A 21,120-nucleotide genomic window follows, 5' to 3' on the forward strand; every position below is an offset into this window, starting at 1 on the left:
AATTCTTATATCTCTCTAATTCTCCTTCTTTTATAAGTTTTATTGACTAGTCAGTGAAAATAATCATTAGAGAGTTGTGGTGCTCTACTCTTGTTCTGGATTTGTTTATTCAAAGGCTTAATTATCTTGTGATGTTGTAATATATTTAAAAGTTACAAGTTGAGCCTATAAAAAGTTTGGTGTAAGATTGTTGGTCTGAACTTGTGTAAAACCTCATGTTGTTTGTGTAAGGTTCTTGGATTGATCATGCGTAAAAGTTCAAGTTATTGTTTAGTCAAAATCTCAAGAGGAAAAACTCTTAGGGACTAGAGTATGTTGTATTGTTTAAGGTTGAACCAGGATAATCTCTACAATGGTCTATCTTACCCTATCTCTCTATATTTCTGTCATTTATATTTTTTATCATTTATCTTTTCATATTTAATCTATGCTTATAGTTTCTTCTTAATATAAACATTTTCAAAATCAATTATTTTATTTTCAAATTTTTTAAATTTCAACATCACAATTCAACCCCTCTTGTGTTTGGAGTAGCTTATTCAATATGTTGTATCCGAGTCTAACTATTGTTATAAGACTAATTGTCTCAGGAGGTAGGATGGTGACTCCAAACATTTCTTTTAGTAATAGTTTTTTTTAAACAAACCTCCACCGTTTAATGGTGAAGGGTGTACCTTATGGAAAGCAAGAATGAAAATGTTTTTAGAAGCTATTCATTTGACTCATGGGATTATGTTTTAGATGGTCTATTTATTCCTACTCGTTTCATTAATAATGAACTAGTGAACAAACCGAGAAATTTATAGACCATAAAAGAAAAAGAAAAAATGCAAAAAGGGTTTAAAACCAAGTATTTGTCATAAATGCATTAATCATTAAACAATAAAATTATGTCTATAAGTGTAGCAGTGTAAGACACTCTTGAAATAATCTATGAAAGTTTTATTGACATAAAAAAGAAAAAGATGAACTCACTAGACCAAGAATTAGATATACAAAATAAAAATGAAATAAATATTTAGAAATGGTTGTCCGGTGTTAAAATTCTTGCCAATATATTCAAAAATTATATCACTAATTAGTATCTATTGGTCCTAACAAGTATCTAAAATTCTTGTCAATATTTTCAAAAATTATGTCTCTTATGTTTGGAGTCGCTCAGACGATTTCTTGTGGCTGACATACCTATGGGTCCTAATCTATTCCTAACTTATTGCACCAGTGACCATCTACTTGAACCTTTTCGGTACATAAGACTTGTTGGTAAATTGATGTATTTGTCTGTCTCTAAGAGCCATATGATATCATAGTCAGCAGATGTTCTTTTGCGCATCATGTGAATTGCTTCTGATGAAATATAATCTGTGTATGGGAAATGTCCCTACGAAACAAAGTCGATATGTTTGTACTTATCTTGGTTCTATCAATTGTCCAGAAATGAAGCATTTTGAAATCAAAGGGTATCTATAAAATATTAGACACGAACACCTAATACAACACCGACACAACACCGACACGTCAATACAGATAATACTTTTAAAATATGAGTAAATTAAATGTAACCATATACGTCATTGTCATTGTCATGCTAGTGTCGAATACGGTTCATCTACTCAGACATTCTTTTATTCAGAGGTGTGCATGCTATTAATTTCTAACAAAAGCATATTGGAGTTATGGACCTAGTAGAAGTACTATATATTGTATCTTTAGAACTAAGAAACTGCAATATTCATAACATCAATACAAAAATATGTATACTCAATATATGTACCAAAAACATCATCCGTACTATCAAAAAAACAAGTATAGCCAAACCATGAAACATATTCCAACTCTTCATTCTTTACATTGTATTTCTTATGAGCATGAAGTACTAGTCCATTGAATTTTAGTTTAAAGCTTCCCCTCATCCATGGACTTTCTTAACCTGCACTAGAGGAAACATTTATAATTATGCTTCAGAAATTTCTTGAGAATTCATATTCATATTTATATTTACATAATAAGTATATTAATAATGACTAACTCATTTTCTTAAGAAAAATTGGAATTGCTGGATTGAAAATGCTTGATGGTGAGCTCAATTTACACTATTCAAACTTTACATTGTAAAGTGAAAAGATATAGATGTATTTAATGCTAGGAGTTGATGACAAGAAAAATCTAGAGATATTAAGGTAAATCTAGTTTATATAGTTAGAAAAGTCTAGATACATTAAAGTTTTGTTAGAATTAACGACTTCATCTGGCGCTTGATACTATTTTTTAAAAGTTCTATAAATATTTTTTTTAGAAGTTTTACATTATTTTTATCATTCTCTTTGAGATTGGCAGAGACTCGGCCTCAAGTCAAAATTGCATTTCATGTTTTTTTTTTTACAATTGTATTCCATGTTCTTGAAAGAATATCATTAATCTTTTTATAAGAAATAAAATGTCTAGTTTTTTGAAATCTTATATAATACTTCTACTATAGAATCTTTTTGTCATTGAGTCTGAGGGTCCAAAGATAAAATGCATCCTAAAGTTTTGACAAAGTGGCTTAAGAATTCAAAGTGATATAAAGAGCGTGTGAGGTAGATGATGTTAGAAATAAAGATCTCTCAGTTATAATAATTTAATGGAAATACAAATTCTCATGATGAATACCAATGAGGTAGATGATGTTAGAATTAAAGATCTCTCAGCTATAATAATTTAATGAAATACTAATTCTCATGATGAAGACCAAATTATTGGAGAAAAGATGATCCTAAAAGGATGAAATCCTTCTTCCGAAATGAATCGTATTTGGTTGAATATCTGACAACATGATAACATGTAAAATATAGTGTTTATTTAAAATATACTCCCAATATGATGTAGATTGCATGATTAGGTAGAGGTAAATTGCATGTTAACCGATGAATATATGATGTATTGTTGTTAGATAATATTTTCCCAATTGTTATTGTCCGATTTGGAGTCTGTGAAATGAAAATTGGAGTTCTGATTTAAACTCAAATGAAGAAAATGCAGATTTTGTTTCTGCTTCAGGGTGACGGGCGCAACCCTAATGACGCCATAGTCGTCATCACTTTGGAGGCGTGACGGGAGTCAGCTGCTTGACAAGTAGGTCGTAATGGTCCCCGGGCATAGTTGGTTGGGACGGTCATCATATGGATAACGTTTGAGGGTGACGGACGTCACCTTGATGACAAGTAATTCGTCACGCTGTCAGAATGAGCGTTATCCGCTCAATTCCGTGGAATTGACTTGTCGTTCCTATTTTTGTTATGTTGATGTGACTAGGCTACTGTTTGGAAACTGTTTAGAGGTAAATAATGTTGTTTATTATGTTGTTATGGAATTTATATGAAGAATGATGTTGTGCATTATGGTGATTGTATGGTAATCTTTTAATGATATTGCATGTTATGGTGAGTCATGCATCATGGTATACGGGCTTCGGTCCAGTTTTTGCGTGATCCATTCTGGTGGTGAGGATTCAGTGGCAAGTAGCTAATTCCAATTAGGAATCAGTGAAATGTTACTTATGGTGATAGTAACGAATTTGGTGTGCTCTGGTCTGAAGTAACTGATTCCATATGAAATGAAGCGTTACTTATGGTGATATTAACATTTGGTGTGCTTTGGTCATATGGTGGGATTTCAAGAGCGAGATGGACCTGTGTTGTCTATAATGGTACTGCGGGCATTGTACAATCCTGGTATTGAGTACATTGCATTCATTGTTGAGTTTGTTGCTATTGGTGATTGAGAATGCTTTCGTGATATATGTGAATGATTTGTGTTGAATAATTGTTGATGTTTGTTTAGGCTATCCCTACATACTTTTGCACAAATATATATTATGAGTGTATTCTTAACCCTTTGTTGTTTGTGTGGTTTTGTGCTCCTTCTTGGAGTACAGATGAATATGTAAATGAGTAGCTGCTTAGAAGTTGAAAGATGGTGTCGAGGTTGTTCTTCTTTCTTTTCGAGTTTTATGCTATGTTTAGATTTTGTTACTCTGATCTGTAATATTGGGCGGGTGAACGATTATTTTATTAACTGTTATCGTTTGTGATGTTGTTGATGTTAAAAATAATTTTCCATAACTATGTTTTATGCTTTGAGACATAACTGATAGTTGAGTTACTTCAACTGTTTTATTTTCGCTGCAATGAGCCTATGTAAAGACGAGTATGTGATGTCAGGTGTTTATTCAACTCATGTTTTATATATCCCGTGTTACGGAGCATGTTTATGTTATGATTGAGTGACATCCTATATGTATAGTTATTTTATTTTCATAATTTTTCATTTCGGGGTTAGGCTGTTACATAGTGGTTTCAGAACCTAGTCTATCCATCCAGCCAGGTTTTTGACATGTTATTTGTTTCCTAGTACGCGACATGTGTGTGAAACATTGTTGATGTTCATTTGTTTTTCTAACTGCTTGTCTATAGGAGCGGAATTGAAACAAGTGGGAAAGAAGCTTATGCTTATCTGAGATGCTCCAGGTGAGGAGGATTAGTCTGGTGTGCCGCTGATTTCAAGAGTGCAGATTAATGGATGAGTCAATGTTGTTTCCTGAGTTTGTTTGTGTTTGCAAAGAAAGTGGATGACTTTAGGAAGGATGATGCTGAAATGTTTATGATACTAGCTTATATGAGGGATGAAAGTAAAGTTGCGATTGGTGAATTACCAGTGCTGTGCGATTTTTCAGAAGTGTTTCCAGATTATATTAGTGATTTTCCACCGGATCGCGAGGTTGAGTTCACCATAGACTTAGTACCTGGTACTAGTCCAATGGCAATGGCTCCGTATAGAATGTCTACTTCAGAGTTGAATGAACATAAGAAGCAATTAGAAGAGTTTCTTTGGAAGAAGTTTGTTCGGCCGAGTGTTTCTCCTTGGGGAGCACCGATGTTTTTGGTGAAGAAGAAAGACGGAAGCATGAGGTTGTGTGTTGACTATCGAAAGTTGAACAAGGTTTCCATCAAGAACAAGAATCTACTTCCTAAGATTGATGATTTGATGGATCAGTTGGTTGGTGCTTGTGTGTTTAGCAAGATCGATTTGCGTTCGGGTTATAATTAGATTCTTGTGAAACCATAAGATATTCCAAAGACTGCACTCAGAATGATGTATGGTCATTATGAGTATTCAGTGATGTTGTTTTGAGTGTTTAATGTGTCTTGAGTGTTCATGGAGTACATGAATATAATATCCCATTTGTATTTAGATTAGTTTGTGGTTGTGTTCATTGACGACATCCTGATATATTCGAAATCCGATGAAGAGCATGTGGAGCATCTGATAGTTGTGTTGCATACCTTAAAAGATAAGAAGTTGTATGTGAAGTTGTCAAAGTGAGAGTTTTGGTTGCGAGAAGTGAGTTTCCTTGGGCATATGATTTCGAGTGGTGGTATTGATGTTGATCCATCGAAGATATATACGGCGTTGTAGTGGAGACTCTAAAGTCTGCTACAGAGATTATAAGTTTTCTTGGGTTGGATAGCTATTATAGGAAGTTTATAGAAGGCTTTTCAAAGCAAGCATTGACTTTAACTCAGTTGAATCGAAAGGGCCAAGCCTATATTTGAGATGTGCATTGTGAGGAGATTTTTCAAGAACTCAAGAAGAAGTTGGCGCCTGCTCTAGTTTTGATTTTTCCGAATCCAAGTGAGTTCTTTATTGTGTATTGTGATGCTTCAAAGATGAGTCTAGGTTATGTGTTGATGCAGAATGTTTAGGTTGTGAGTTACGCTTCTAGACAATTGAGGGTTCATGAAAGGAATTATCCTTCACATGATCTAGAGTTGGCAGACGTAGTGTTCGTGTTGAAGATTTGGAGACATTACCTGTTTGGCTGCATATTTGAGGTGTTGAGTGATTAGAAGAGTTTAAGGTATGTGTTCGATTAGAAGGAGTTGAATATGAGGCAGATGAGATGGCTTGAGTTTTTGAAGGATTATGATTTTGGCTTTAGTTACCATTCGGGTAAGGCCAACGTTGTAGTTGATGTGTTAAGTCGGAAGTCGTTGCATATGTCGATGTTGATGGTTCGAGAGTTGGAGTTGATCAAGCAATTCAGAGACATGATTTAGTGTGTGAAGAGACTCCTAATAGTGTGAAGGCTGGCATGTTGAAGCTAACTAGTGGTATCCTTAAAGAGATATGAGAAGGTCAGAATGTTGATTTGAGATTGGTTGACTGACTAGTGTTAATAAATCAAGGGAAATGAGGTGACTTCAGAATCGACGAGAATGGTGTGATGAGATTTAGAGACAGAGTTTGAGTACTAGGTGTACCATAACTTAAGAAGAGTATTCTTGAGGAAGGTCATAGGAGTGGTTGAGTATTCTTCTCGGTGCCACTAATATGTATCAAGACTTGAAGAAAATGTTTTGGTGGCCAGGAATAAAGAAGGAAGTAGCTGAGTTCATCTATGCTTATTTGACTTGCTAGAAGTCGAAGATTGAACATCATAAGTCGTTGGGTCTGATGCAACTGTTGAGTATTCCTGAGTGGAAATGGGTAACATTTCCATGAATTTTGTGATGAGCTTGCCAAAGACGACGAAAGGATGTGATTCCATTTGGGTGATTGTTAATAGACTGATTAAATTGACTTATTTCATACCGATTAAAATCATTTATCCTTTGTAAAAGTTAGTTGAGTTGTATGTTGAGAAGGTTGTTAGCCTGGATGGTATTCCGTCAAGCATTGTGTCAGATAGAGATCTGAGGTTTACGTCGAGGTTGTGGAAGAGCTTGCAAGAAGCAATTGATAATAAGCTGAAGTTGAGTTTTGCTTATCATCCATAGACGAACAGTCATACGGGGAGGACTATCCAATCCTTAGAGGATCTGTTGAGGGCTTGTGTGCTAGAATAAAGAGGTGCTTGGGATAACTACTTTTTGTTGATTGAGTTCGCTTACAATAACATTTTTCATTCAAGTATTGGAATGTCCCCATTTGAGGTGTTGTATGGTAGGAGGTGTAGAACACCTCTGTGTTGGTATGAATCCGGTGAGAGTGTATTGATTGGACCAGAGATTATGCATCAAACATCTGAAAGATCAAGATGATCCAAGAGAATATGAAAGCTTCATAGAGTTTCTAGAAGAGTTACCATGATAAGAGGAAGAAAGCACTTGAGTTCCAAGAGGGAGACCGTGTGTTTTTGCGAGTTACGTTGGTAACGGGTGTTGGTTGAACATTAAAGTCTCGAAATCTCATACCACGTTTTGTTAGTCCATATCAAATCTTGGAGAGGATAGGGGAGGTGGCATATCGGATTGCTTTTCCACCGCCGCATACTAATCTTCATGGTGTGTTTCATGTGTCTCAGTTGAGGATATACATTTCGAATCTGTCTCATGTGATCCAAGTGAATGATGTATAGGTAAGAGAGAACCTGACTGTTGAGACATTACTCATACGGATAAAGGATCAAGAAGTGAAGCAGTTGCGTGGTAAGGAGATTTTCTTGGTGAAGGTAGTATGGGGAGGACCAGCTGGTGGAAGCATAAATGGGAGTTGGAGATCCAGATCAGGTAATTTTCAATGGAAAATATTCTCAAAGTCGGGGAGAGTTATAGCACCCCAAATTCGATTAATTAATGTAATTGAATTCTTTATGTATTTATTTGGTTATTAGGTGTTTTAATTAAAATAAATTATTTGAAAATATGTGTTGGTGGGGTGTGAAGGTAGCATTAGTGGGGTGGTAGAAGATTTAGAATAATTAAAATGATTAGAATATAGTTATTTTATTTTATTTATTAAAATAAAATAGAGAAGGAGAATTTGATGGAAAATAAGAAAGTAGAAAAGAGAAGAGAATAAGGAATAATAGTATTAGTAATATTATTAAAATAATATTAAAGTTAAGAGGGGTATTTTGGTGAATAGGGAGATAAGTGAGCGTAAGGCGAAAAGTCACTAATTGAGAGAGATTTGGTTACTACTAAAAATGAATTAGTAGAGAAGTTGGAGATTAGTACGTGAGAAAAACATAATTTATAAGAGGAGGCTAGGGCAAGATGGAAACTCTATTGTTAGAGCTTGAAGGTGAATTTTGCTGAAAAATTTAAGGAAATGGGGATTACTCCTAAAATGGTGTAGATGGCATGATTGAGTAAAGGGAAACTCTTAATCCCATTAGGTTTTTCACAATTTTTTCCCTTTTTGAAGAACATATGATACTTGAAAAGAATTCTATAATTGTATGATTATGCGTTATGTTGTGTGATTTTTGTGCACTGTTTTACCATAAGAGTTATGTATTCTTGTTGATGGATTGGTATGCAAGTGCGTTCTTATATGTGTTGTGATTTTGATGAATAAAGTATGTCAAATCGATGATTAGTTGACTAAGTTGCATGTTAATTGATGGATAGATGATGTATTGTTGTTAGACAATGTTTTCCCAATTGTTGTTGTTCGATTTAGCGTCTAGGAAATGAAAATTGGAGTTCTGGTTAAATTCCAATGAAGAAAATGCATATTTTATTTCTGCTTCAGGGTGACAGGCATCACCCTAATGACGCTCTAGTCGTCATCGCTTTGGAGGCGCTGACGGGTAAACCGTCATGGTCCCCAAGTATAGTTGGTTGGGATGGTCGTTAGATGGATGACATGTGAGGTTATGTGTACGGTGATGGGTAACCCGTTACGCTGCCAGAATGAGTGTGAATTTCTCAGTTGCATGGAATTGACTTGTCGTTCCAATTTTTGTTTTTATTTTGTGACTAGGCTACTATTTGGCCACTGTTTAAAGGTAAATGGTGGTGTTTATTATGTTGTTATGGAATTGATTCACTTGTTTTGTATGAAGGATGATGTTGCGCATTATGGTGATTGTATGGTGATATTTTGGTGATATTGCACGTTATGGTGAGTCATGCATCATGGTGTACGGGCTTCGGTACAAGTTTGATGTGCTCTGGTCCGGTGGTATGGATTCAGGAGCGAGCAGATAGTTCCAACGAGGATTAGTGTAGTGTTACTTACGGTTATAGTAACGAATTTGGTGTGCTCTAGCCTGATGGTGTGAATTCAGGAACGGATAGTTGGTTCCATATGGGAAATGGTGAAGCATTATTTATGGTGATAGTAACTATTTGGTGTGCTATGGTCCTACGGTGGGTACTCATGAGCGAGATGGACATGTATTATCCGTAATGGTGCCACATACATTGTAGAGTCTTGATGTTAAGTACATTGCATCCATTGTTACATATGTAATTGTTGAGTTTGTTGGTATTGGTGATTGAGAATGCTTTGGTGATTTATGCGAATGAATTATGTTGAATAATTGTTGATGCTTTTTTAGACTACCCTTGCATACTTTTGCACCATTATATATTATGAGTGTATTCTCACCCTTTTGTTGTTTGTGTGATTTTGTGCTCCTTGTTGGAGTACTGACGAGCAGTTAAATGAGTAGTCGTTTAGAAGTTGAAGGGTGACGTTGAAGATGTTCTTCTTTCTTTTCCATTTTTATGCGATGTTTAGATTTCACTTCTCTGATCTGTAACACTGGGCGAGTGAACAATTGTTTTATTAATCGTTATCATATATGATGTTGGTGATGTTGAAGGAAATTTGCCGTAACTATGTTTTATCCTTTGAGACATAACTGCTAGTTGAGTTACTTCAAATGTTTTATTTCCGTTGCGATGAGCTTATGTAAAGGCGAGCATGTGATGACATGTGTTTATTTAATGCATGTTTTATATAACATGTGTTACGAAGCAATGATTATGTTGTGTTTGAGTGACACACTATGTGTGTAGTTGTTTTATTTTTTATAATTTTTTTTTTGCGTCTTGGATTTTACACTCTACACGATAATTTGCGAAAATGACGTTTTACTCCAATCATGATGGGCTTCATACTACCCAAGTCTTATACGTCAGCTCGAAAAGTTAAAGAAACTAGGAGCGCAAGTCAAATTTCCATGACGGGCAGTCCGTTTATCCTACCGACGCCCGTCATTGACCCATTATGGAGAATCTGTAAAAACATAAACAACTCACATTTAGGTGTTTATGCAATGTATTTTCTTCACTTTTAAATTAGTTTTGTTGCTGAATTTTATTTCCTAGTGTTGTTCTTGTTAGTCTTCAGCATTATTATTTCAAGTTCAACATAGTACATGATTAAAAGTCTCACTCGAGATCAATTTATTTATGCAAGTTTCAATCTTTATTCACTTTCCAGGTTCTTTTACTTTTGTTGCTTATTCAATTATGTCTTATTTAATTTCATGCTTTTTAGCTATTTACTTTACCATGTCTGAGTAGATTATTATAGAATTCGAAACATGAGGACCGATTTACAGGTAAAGTTCAGACAAAATGCTTAAATAAGTAATTATAATGAGATAAATGTTTGTTTTGAAATTTTTGTGTAAACGATAGAAAATGTTTGCAATGAACGTAGAAATACATAGATACCATTTATGCTCCTATGGGGACGATATAAGACTTAGAAATTCGAACGATCCGTTATGACAACCTGCGAAAGCAAGGTGGAAATTGGTCGAGAAAATACTTAAAATTTCCATTTTGAAATATTAGTTTTAAAAAGTAAAAATTTACTACGAAAGTAGAGATTAGAGATATTACTTATGTATGGAATGAGCGGAACCGGTATCCGACCACATTATTTAAACAATTATTTTCAAGATATTGAAAGCATCTTGAAATTAATTGAGGATTTATTTCAACTTAAAATTTTTTAAATATATTAATTTCATTGTAAATGCTGGTTTTTAACATATTTAAGAATTCAATGACGGACACATGAAAGCGGGTGTCGCTATTAGTTGAACATTTTTTACAGATCAATTCTTATTCTCATTATAATAAACAGTTTCATTTTGTAGGAATAGAATTGGTAGGCGGGAATCAACGTTTCTTCCCCTTATTTGTTATTTGATTAATTTTAACCATTTTATTGCATTATTTACTTTCTCGCTAAAATAAACCATACACATAACCTTAGATAAACACATAAATAATAGATAGTGATACTTGTCAATTGGTCTCTGTGGGATTCAACAACCTTTTATACTAAACCGATAAAGTAGTGCACTTACGGGCCTATCAAGATTTTGGTGTCGTTGTCGAAGACCAATTTATGTAATATCGTGATTTTGTTGTTACGCCGTATAGACTAAGATATTTTTTTTGTTTTAATTAATTTCTCCCTCGTATCGGTTGTAAGCGAAAAACCCGTGGCACTAGGATCCTAGTCTAAAAAATCGACGAAATCGATCATTACCTACGTGTTAAACGCCAACTTTAGCGACTTCAACAAGAAATGGTTGAAAACAAAAACCGTCCACTCAAGGACTTCTCAGTCCCCTCTGAGGACGAAGCTCACTCAAGTATCATTAATCATGCGATCCAGACTAATAACTTAGATTTAAAACCCTCTATACTGGAAATCGTGCAGCAGAACAAATTCTTTGGTAACCCAATGGAGGATTTGAATCTTCACCTCTCTGTGTTTGTATAATTCGCTGGCACACTCAAAAGTAATGGTGTCGACCCTGAAGACATTCGATTGCGTCTATTTCCATTTTTACCAAGGGATAGAGCTCGAGCTTGGCTACAGTCCCGACCATAAAATTCCCTAATGACATGGAATGAATTAAAGAAAGCTTTCCTTGTAGATACTTCTCGCCGGGCAAAACGACACAGTTGAGGAACCAAATTACCTACTTCATGCAGATGGAAAGTGAATTGTTCTTCGACGTATGAGAGTTATATAAGGAATTGATGAGAGCATGTCCTCACTACAAATTAGAGAATTGGTTAATCATTCATACATTTTACAACGATCTTTTTTATAACACAAGAATAACTATTGATGTCGCAATTGCAGGAGCCTTGATGAATAAACCCTTCAATGATGCATATGCACTCATAAAAAACTTGGCTCAAAACCATTACCAATGGGGGAATGAACACACTCCTATTGAGAAAATGCAAACAAGAGGAAGGATGTACGAAGTTAGCAGCTTCGGCCATATGAACGTGAAAGTCGATACCGTTGCCCAGAAAATTGATAACCCGAGCATAAATCTTGCAGCTACAATAACTGTTGTGACTCCCAACTGCGATATTTATGGAGTCCTGGGACATATTATTGCTGAGTGTCAATTGCTATCTAAGCCCACCCTAGACCAGGTAAACTACACACAAGTTAACCCATACTCCAACACGTACAATCTTGGATGGAGAAATTATCCCAATTTCTCATACAAGAACAATAACATGGTCTTTGCGCCCAGCCCCGCACACATACTGCTCCATTGGGACTTTAAGGGAAAATGGGTGCCCCTGTTGCTCCCGAAAACTTGAACCTTGAGGTAATGATGGAGAACTTTATCATGACCCAAACCCGGCAGAATGAGGACTTCAAGAACCAAAGCTTCCACAATAATGAATTGATAAGATAACTAGCGACTAAGGTTGATTCCATGGCTACTCACAACAAGATTCTTGGAACAAAAATTTCACAAGCAACCCAACAACAAACGTCTACAAGAGAAACTATTTGAATTTTTCCAGGACAACCCACAACCCATTTCAAAAAGGCATGTGAGCGTTATAACACTACGAAGTGATAAAGAGCTAGAAGTCGTTGCTAACAAGAGGGAAGAAGGAAAAGATACTGAGAGTTAATTTGTACCATCTGGGAATAAGGGAGAGAGAACACCATCTGCAAATGAGGTAGTTGAGAAAGAGTCGTGAGGTAGTTGAGAAAGAGTCGTATGTGTCTCCCCACCATATAAGCCTCTTATCCCGTTTCCGTAAAGATTAGTAAAACCCAAGGTAGATGACCATTTTAGGAAGTTTTTTTAGTGTTGAAAAAGTTATATATCAACATCCCTTTCACTTAGGTGTTGTCGCAAATGCCATCTTACGCCAAATTGTTTAAGGAAATTTTATCAAGCACGCAAAAACTGGAAGATATTGATGTTGTCGTGCTGACACAAGAGTGCAATTCTGTCATCCAAAATAAGTTGCTTTCGAAATTAAAAGATCAACGGAGTTTTTCAGTTCCGTGGGTTATAGGCAAGATGAGTTTAAAAAAAACTTTGTGATCTAGGGACGAGTGTGAGTTTAATGTCTTTGACCGTCTATGAGAAACTAGGCATGGGTGGTATAAAGCTAACTATGTGCAGATAAGGATAGGACACTGGTCAAAATTAGGATTCATTGCCAAATATTTTCGGAATCAATCAACCTTTTATTTTATACCTAAATCAGAACTTGACATAAACATTTTTTCTATGGATTCAAAATAAACTAATGACATTTTTTTCTGTGTTTTTTCATATATTCCCCTCACTAGAAATAATTATATTGGAAATAATATTTGACACTAAACGTGAATATTTGCCATACAAAAAAAAAATACATATATAAAAGGAACAGTGGAAGTATATCATTATTTCTATTATCAGGTCTGTGTCCTAGAAGCTTTGAAATCTAAGATCAAGATCAACACTCAATAGTAATAAATAGAGAAATTCAATGATTTAATTAATTTGAAAGAGGTTACCATAAAAGTCATACTTGCCTTATTTGTTGCCAGAGTAGCACTACCAAAAACATTCTCTGCTCTGACTATGTCTTTTCGTGGAATTGAATGAGGATAATGATGAGGAGGAGGAACTGAAGAGTGTGTTTCAGGACCTTTATAATCAATCTCATATATATCTGAATCTGAACTCAATATTCCTTCTGATTCCCCTGTTATATATACAATTAGTTAATCAAGACTTACTAATATTATAAGTTGAATTTAACATATACAAACCTTTTGAACAGTGAGGAAGGACGAGGAAGAGAAAGAGAAAGAGAAAGTAGCAGGTTGTGAAGGTAGACCTATGCTCCATATTTAATCAGAATTATAATACATATATGAAGCCAAAGTTGTAGTCGTTTATATATGGTGGAAAATTGAATTATTAGAAGTGGTAGGGACTGTTGGGCATAAAACTGTTGGCATCCACACAAGAAATAAGTTGCCAGATGGTGGAGTGATGTGAATGTGTCGGGATAGGAATTAATGATTTTATTGTAAGTTGTAAGTTATGGTGCTTGTCGTGGATGCGGTTGTAACTGTGTGCATTTGAGAGATGACATGAAATGAAATGTGGTTGGGACAAGTCCATGTGTGTTTATAATTAAAATCTGTCATGACATGGACAAGGTGTGGTGTTTGCTCTTCTGCAAAACAACGTGCACCCTTTCATAGCTGCTCTGAACTGTGAAACCGAAGATAGAACACCACCACACAAAATGCATCCTCCATAAGAAAGAGCGATACACAATTGCCTTTGGACCCTTAATACATTATATCCTACACATCTTGTCTAAAATAGACTCCAAGTCTCCATACGCCTTGGGTTAGCTCCAAGTGGGATCCCAAGAAAAAAATGAGGAATGAATATAATCTTACATGCTATGAAAGTGGAAGCAGTTTGGAATAAATCTTATTTTAGATGAATGTCATAAATCTTACTCTTGTTAACATATAATGTTGTTTTACGGTTTTGAAAATTAGTCACAGAAGAAATTATTGGATCGAGTTACGGAATAGGTCGCTCTCTTTAAGACGTTTCGCAACACTGTTATGACACCTCCATGATAAAACAACTTAATTCTATATTGTACGATTACTACTTACACGGTAGATAATCGGTCTAGAAATACACTCTCTCATGATACAAAGATCATTCGAATATGATATAAATATCACTCGTAATATCTAGTATAGCGACCAATCATAATAATTTCTCAAACTAAGAGAAATTCCAATAATTCTTCAAAGAGAAATTGCAATAATTCTTCAAAGAGAATTCAATAATGTTCATTTGACCACTCAAAATAATTTCTCAAACAAGAGAAATTCAAATAATTCTCCAAAGAGAATCCAAAAATTAATACTTGTAATTTCTCAACTCAAACGAGAAAAAATTAACATAATTCTCTATAGAGAATTTAAGAGAATACTCAAAAAAATCAACGAGTAGAAAGAAAGGGGGAGAAGTTGTCATTTTGACAATTAGAAAGACACAGAATTATGAGAGTGAGGAAGGAAAAACTAAACAAAAGTAGTTTTGAGTGTGTTTTAGAATGAAACAGAGAATTTTCTTCTATAATGAAGTGAGTTAGCTAAGATATTTCACCTAAGAAATGTGGGACTAAAATTTTTTTTCAACTAACACACAATGTAGGACTTATGGAAATTTTGCAAATTCATCTCCCTATATTGGAATATTAACATAACATTCCAACAATCCTCCACTTGAATTTAAAAACGTGTTTCAGAAGTAATGTCAAACATTTCTAAGATTGTGCATAAACAAAGGTGTCTACGACTTGAACCTCTATGTAGCAATTCCGATTCAACAAGAGTGACATGATTGTCTTGAACTTTATCTCAGACATCAAACCCGCACACAACCTTTTCTTAGATTGTGTTCTAATATTCGTGTTTTAATGGTCTTACACGTGTATCCCAGTTTACTGAAGGCTATAGGAATTATGTCCCGAAATTCCATAGGAACCAGTTTAAGTTCCACAATCACATAGGTGAGTCTATCAAGAGTACTCTCGAAACCTATGTACTCCCTCATATAAAGTATAGATTTCACTAAGAGTTTCTATTATCTCATCTTCTTATCGTTTCAGAATTCATGCTTCTCTTATTTACTCTAGCATGATCACCCCATATTACTCACAACTTATTATTACACGTTGAACATATTTATTGGGATCTCCAGTCATTTAGGTCGGGTTACCATCATGAGCAACTTGTTTTTCTATAGACATTAGTCTCATCTTATTAGATGTATTATAAATTTTCTCTCTAACTAATCCTTTCGTCAAAGGATCTGCTAAGTTTTTATCAATTCGTACATGATCCACTCTTACAACTCCTTTAGAGATTCAGTCTCTAACAGTGTTGTGCTTCCTTCTAATTTGACGTTTTTTACCATTATAATAACGGTTCTCAATTTTTACAATAGTCGCGATACTATCACAATGGATCAATACAGCTGGCATAGGTTTTTCCCACACAAGGATCGCAAATGCTATCATCTCAGACTCCATCATGGACTGAGCCAGGATAGTCTGTTTCTTTGATTTCCAAGATACAACTCCTCCAACTATATTAAATATATAGCCACTAGTTGATTTGGAATCATCTGATAAGGTATTCCAATATGCATCATTGTATCCTTCAAGTACAACAGGAATTCTCGAATAATGCAAACCGAGATTCGCAGTATTTTTAATATACTGTATGACTCGCTCAATAGTTTGTTAATGCTTGTTACTCGGGTCATGATAGTCCGCCATTGCATATATTTAGTCGACGAATCAGAGCAAAACAAGTGAAAGTCGAGCAAATATAAAGAAGAATGAAGGGAAAATAGCTAAGTGTGCAAATTGTGGACTTAGTGAAAATGAGCAAAAAAGGATGCAACTTTAGAAATAATTACATCCATCATCGCACATGCGATATGGAATTTAAATTTGTGTCGCGTACGTGATGCATGGTATCACGTGCGTGATGGTCACTTTTCTAGACTTTTTTTACGCGCTTCAATCCATTCTGACACCTTTAAAAGAGGATTTTATTCACTTTCACAAGGATTATGAAATTTGGAGATTGAAGCATGATTTAAGGGAACACATGGATATTTTTAGAGCATTTGAAGTCATTGGAGGCCATCACTTCAAGGGACTTCTTATGTTATTTTCATCTATCAATTATGGTATTGTTAATTGCACTATGAGTAGTTAAGGTCCTCTAGGTTAGGTTGTGTTATGATCAACTTATTTCTATATTGTTGGATTCTATGTTGATTTGACCATTGTATGAACCTATTGATCTATAATCTTATTCAATTGCTTCTTGTTCGTATTATTTTTTATGTGAGATACACTTTTAATATGATTTTGAGCACATATATGGAATACTGACCATTAGTCTATATGTTAGACCTAGAGCAATTGTTGTGCTTATACTAGTTGAAAATGGATAGGAGACCCCAAGTAGTGGCATAGAGAACTAACGTTCTATACATCGCATACCCCTGCTTACGCCGGCGAACTCAGAGTAGTGGTTAGTGACTTACTAGAAATAATTATATTGGAAATAATATTTGACACTAAACGTGAATATTTGCCATATAAAAGGAACAGTGGAAGTATATCATTATTTCACACCCACACACAACCTTTTCTTAGATTGTATTCTAATTGTTTGTGCTTTAATGGTCTTGCACGTGTATCCCAGTTTACTGAAGGCTCTAGAAACTCTGCCCCAAAATTCCATAGGAACTAGCCTAAGTTCCACAATCACATAAGTGAGTCTATCAAGAGTACTCTCGAAGCCTATGTACTCCCTCATATAAAGTTTAGATTTCATTAAAAGTTTATATTATTTCATCTTCTTATCATTTCAGAATTCATGCTTCTCTTATTTACTCTAGCATGATTATCTCATATTACTCACAACTTGTTATTACACATTGAACATATTTATTGGGATCTCCAGTCATTTAGGTCGGGTTACCATCATGAGCAACTCGTTTTTCTAGACGCATTAGTCTCATCTTATTGGATGTATTATAAACTTTCTCTCTTACTAATTCTTTCGTCAAAGGATCTGCTAAATTTTTATCAATGCGTACATGATCCACTCTTACAGCTCCTTTAAAGATTCAGTCTCTAATCGTGTTGTGCTTTCTTCTAATTTTGACGTCTTTTACCATTACAATAACGGTTCTATATTTTTACAATAGTCGCGATACTATCGCAATGGATCAACACAGCTGACATAGGTTTTTCCCACACAAGGATCGCAAATGTTATCATCTCAGACTCCATCATGGACTAAGCCATTATAGTTTGTTTCTTTGATTTCCAAGATACAACTCTTCCAACTATATTAAATATATAGCGACTAGTAGATTTGGAATCATCTGATAAGGTATTCCAATCTGCATCATTGTATCCTTCATGTACAACGGGAAATTTCTAATAATGCAAACCGAGAGCGTAGTATTTTAAAGAAACTGCGTGACTTACTCAATAGCTTGTCAATGCTCGTTACTCGGGTGATGAAAGTATATCATTTCATATATTTAGTCGAAGAATTAGAGCAAAACAAGTGAAAGTCGAGCAAATATAAAGAAGAATGATCAAAGAATGAAGGGAAAATAGCTAAGTGTGAAAATTGTGGACTTAGTGAATATTTTAGTGAAAAAGGAGCAAAAAAGGATGAAACTTTGGAAATAATTACATCCATCATTATGCACGCAATATGGAGTTTAAAGTTGCATCGTGCACGCGATGCATGGTATCACGTGCGCGATGGTCACTTTTTTGGGTTTTTTTTACGCGTTCTGGTCCATTCTGAAACCTTTAAAAGAGGATTTTATGAACTTTCACAAGGATTATGAAATTTTTGAGATTGAAGTAGGATTTTGAGGGCACGCGCAGATATTTTTAGAGCATTTGAAGCCATTAGAGGCCATCACTTCAAGGGACTTCTTATGTTATTTTCATCTATCAATTATGGTATTGTTAATTGCACTATGAGTAGTTAAGGTCCTCTAGGTTAGGTTGTGTTATGATCAACTTATTTCTATATTGTTGGATTCTATGTTGATTTGACCATTGTATGAACCTATTGATCTATAATCTTATTCAATTGCTTCTTGTTCGTATTATTTTTTATGTGAGATACACTTTTAATATGATTTTGAGCACATATATGGAATACTGACCATTAGTCTATATGTTAGACCTAGAGCAATTGTTGTGCTTATACTAGTTGAAAATGGATAGGAGACCCCAAGTAGTGGCATAGAGAACTAACGTTCTATACATCGCATACCCCTGCTTACGCCAGCGAACTCAGAGTAGTGGTTAGTGACTTACTAGAAATAATTATATTGGAAATAATATTTGACACTAAACGTGAATATTTGCCATATAAAAGGAACAGTGGAAGTATATCATTATTTCACACCCACACACAACCTTTTCTTAGATTGTATTCTAATTGTTTGTGCTTTAATGGTCTTGCACGTGTATCCCAGTTTACTGAAGGCTCTAGAAACTCTGCCCCAAAATTCCATAGGAACTAGCCTAAGTTCCACAATCACATAAGTGAGTCTATCAAGAGTACTCTCGAAGCCTATGTACTCCCTCATATAAAGTTTAGATTTCATTAAAAGTTTATATTATTTCATCTTCTTATCATTTCAGAATTCATGCTTCTCTTATTTACTCTAGCATGATTATCTCATATTACTCACAACTTGTTATTACACATTGAACATATTTATTGGGATCTCCAGTCATTTAGGTCGGGTTACCATCATGAGCAACTCGTTTTTCTAGACGCATTAGTCTCATCTTATTGGATGTATTATAAACTTTCTCTCTTACTAATTCTTTCGTCAAAGGATCTGCTAAATTTTTATCAATGCGTACATGATCCACTCTTACAGCTCCTTTAAAGATTCAGTCTCTAATCGTGTTGTGCTTTCTTCTAATTTTGACGTCTTTTACCATTACAATAACGGTTCTATATTTTTACAATAGTCGCGATACTATCGCAATGGATCAACGCAGCTGACATAGGTTTTTCCCACACAAGGATCGCAAATGCTATCATCTCAGACTCCATCATGGACTAAGCCATTATAGTTTGTTTCTTTGATTTCCAAGATACAACTCTTCCAACTATATTAAATATATAGCGACTAGTAGATTTGGAATCATCTGATAAGGTATTCCAATCTGCATCATTGTATCCTTCATGTACAACGGGAAATTTCTAATAATGCAAACCGAGAGCGTAGTATTTTAAAGAAACTGCGTGACTTACTCAATAGCTTGTCAATGCTCGTTACTCGGGTGATGAAAGTATATCATTTCATATATTTAGTCGAAGAATTAGAGCAAAACAAGTGAAAGTCGAGCAAATATAAAGAAGAATGATCAAAGAATGAAGGGAAAATAGCTAAGTGTGAAAATTGTGGACTTAGTGAATATTTTAGTGAAAAAGGAGCAAAAAAGGATGCAACTTTGGAAATAATTACATCCATCATTATGCACGCAATATGGAGTTTAAAGTTGCATCGTGCACGCGATGCATGGTATCACGTGCGCGATGGTCACTTTTTTGGGTTTTTTTTACGCGTTCTGGTCCATTCTGACACCTTTAAAAGAGGATTTTATGAACTTTCACAAGGATTATGAAATTTTTGAGATTGAAGTAGGATTTTGAGGGCACGCGCAGATATTTTTAGAGCATTTGAAGCCATTAGAGGCCATCACTTCAAGGGACTTCTTATGTTATTTTCATCTATCAATTATGGTATTGTTAATTGCACTATGAGTAGTTAAGGTCCTCTAGGTTAGGTTGTGTTATGATCAACTTATTTCTATATTGTTGGATTCTATGTTGATTTGACCATTGTATGAACCTATTGATCTATAATCTTATTCAATTGCTTCTTGTTCGTATTATTTTTTATGTGAGATACACTTTTAATATGATTTTGAGCACATATATGGAATACTGACCATTAGTCTATATGTTAGACCTAGAGCGATTGTTGTGCTTACGCTGGTTGAAAATGGATAGGAGACCCCGAGTAGTGGCATAGAGAACTAACGTTCTATACATCGCATACCCCTGCTTACGCCGGCGAACTCAGAGTAGTGGTTAGTGACTTACTAGAAATAATTATATTGGAAATAATATTTGACACTAAACGTGAATATTTGCCATATAAAAGGAACAGTGGAAGTATATCATTATTTCACACCCACACACAACCTTTTCTTAGATTGTATTCTAATTGTTTGTGCTTTAATGGTCTTGCACGTGTATCCCAGTTTACTGAAGGCTCTAGAAACTCTGCCCCAAAATTCCATAGGAACTAGCCTAAGTTCCACAATCACATAAGTGAGTCTATCAAGAGTACTCTCGAAGCCTATGTACTCCCTCATATAAAGTTTAGATTTCATTAAAAGTTTATATTATTTCATCTTCTTATCATTTCAG

General features: G+C 34.9%; 1 protein-coding gene across 2 annotated transcripts; it reads right to left on the bottom strand.

Moving 5' to 3' along the window:
• Positions 1-1,683: 1,683 nt before the first annotated feature.
• Positions 1,684-14,336, bottom strand: LOC127098650 (uncharacterized). 2 transcript variants are annotated; one of them, XM_051037298.1, is made up of 3 exons: positions 13,837-14,336; positions 13,597-13,769; positions 1,684-1,930 (listed from the first exon to the last, which is right to left on the bottom strand). In XM_051037298.1, exons 1-3 carry the CDS (start codon positions 13,913-13,915, stop codon positions 1,910-1,912), a joined length of 273 nt encoding a protein of 90 aa, XP_050893255.1. In that variant the 5' UTR covers positions 13,916-14,336; the 3' UTR covers positions 1,684-1,909. The 2 variants fall into 2 exon arrangements, with proteins under 2 accessions (XP_050893255.1, XP_050893256.1); XM_051037299.1 differs by having other exon boundaries at positions 13,593-13,769.
• Between the last annotated feature and the right edge of the window lie 6,784 nt (positions 14,337-21,120).

This window comes from Lathyrus oleraceus, chromosome 6 (genome assembly GCF_024323335.1).
Source record: "Lathyrus oleraceus cultivar Zhongwan6 chromosome 6, CAAS_Psat_ZW6_1.0, whole genome shotgun sequence".
Classification (NCBI taxonomy): Eukaryota; Viridiplantae; Streptophyta; class Magnoliopsida; order Fabales; family Fabaceae; genus Lathyrus; species Lathyrus oleraceus.

Bases quoted from the DNA above. Each gene is read 5' to 3' on its own strand.
- LOC127098650 (XM_051037298.1), bottom strand. From the start codon at position 13,915: ATGGAGCATAGGTCTACCTTCACAACCTGCTACTTTCTCTTTCTCTTT. The intron at 13,770-13,836 runs GTTTGTATATGT...TATATATAACAG, and splicing joins CCTTCCTCACTGTTCAAAAG to GGGAATCAGAAGGAATATTG. The intron at 1,931-13,596 runs GCAAGTATGACT...CCTCTAGTGCAG, and splicing joins CTACTCTGGCAACAAATAAG to GTTAAGAAAGTCCATGGATG.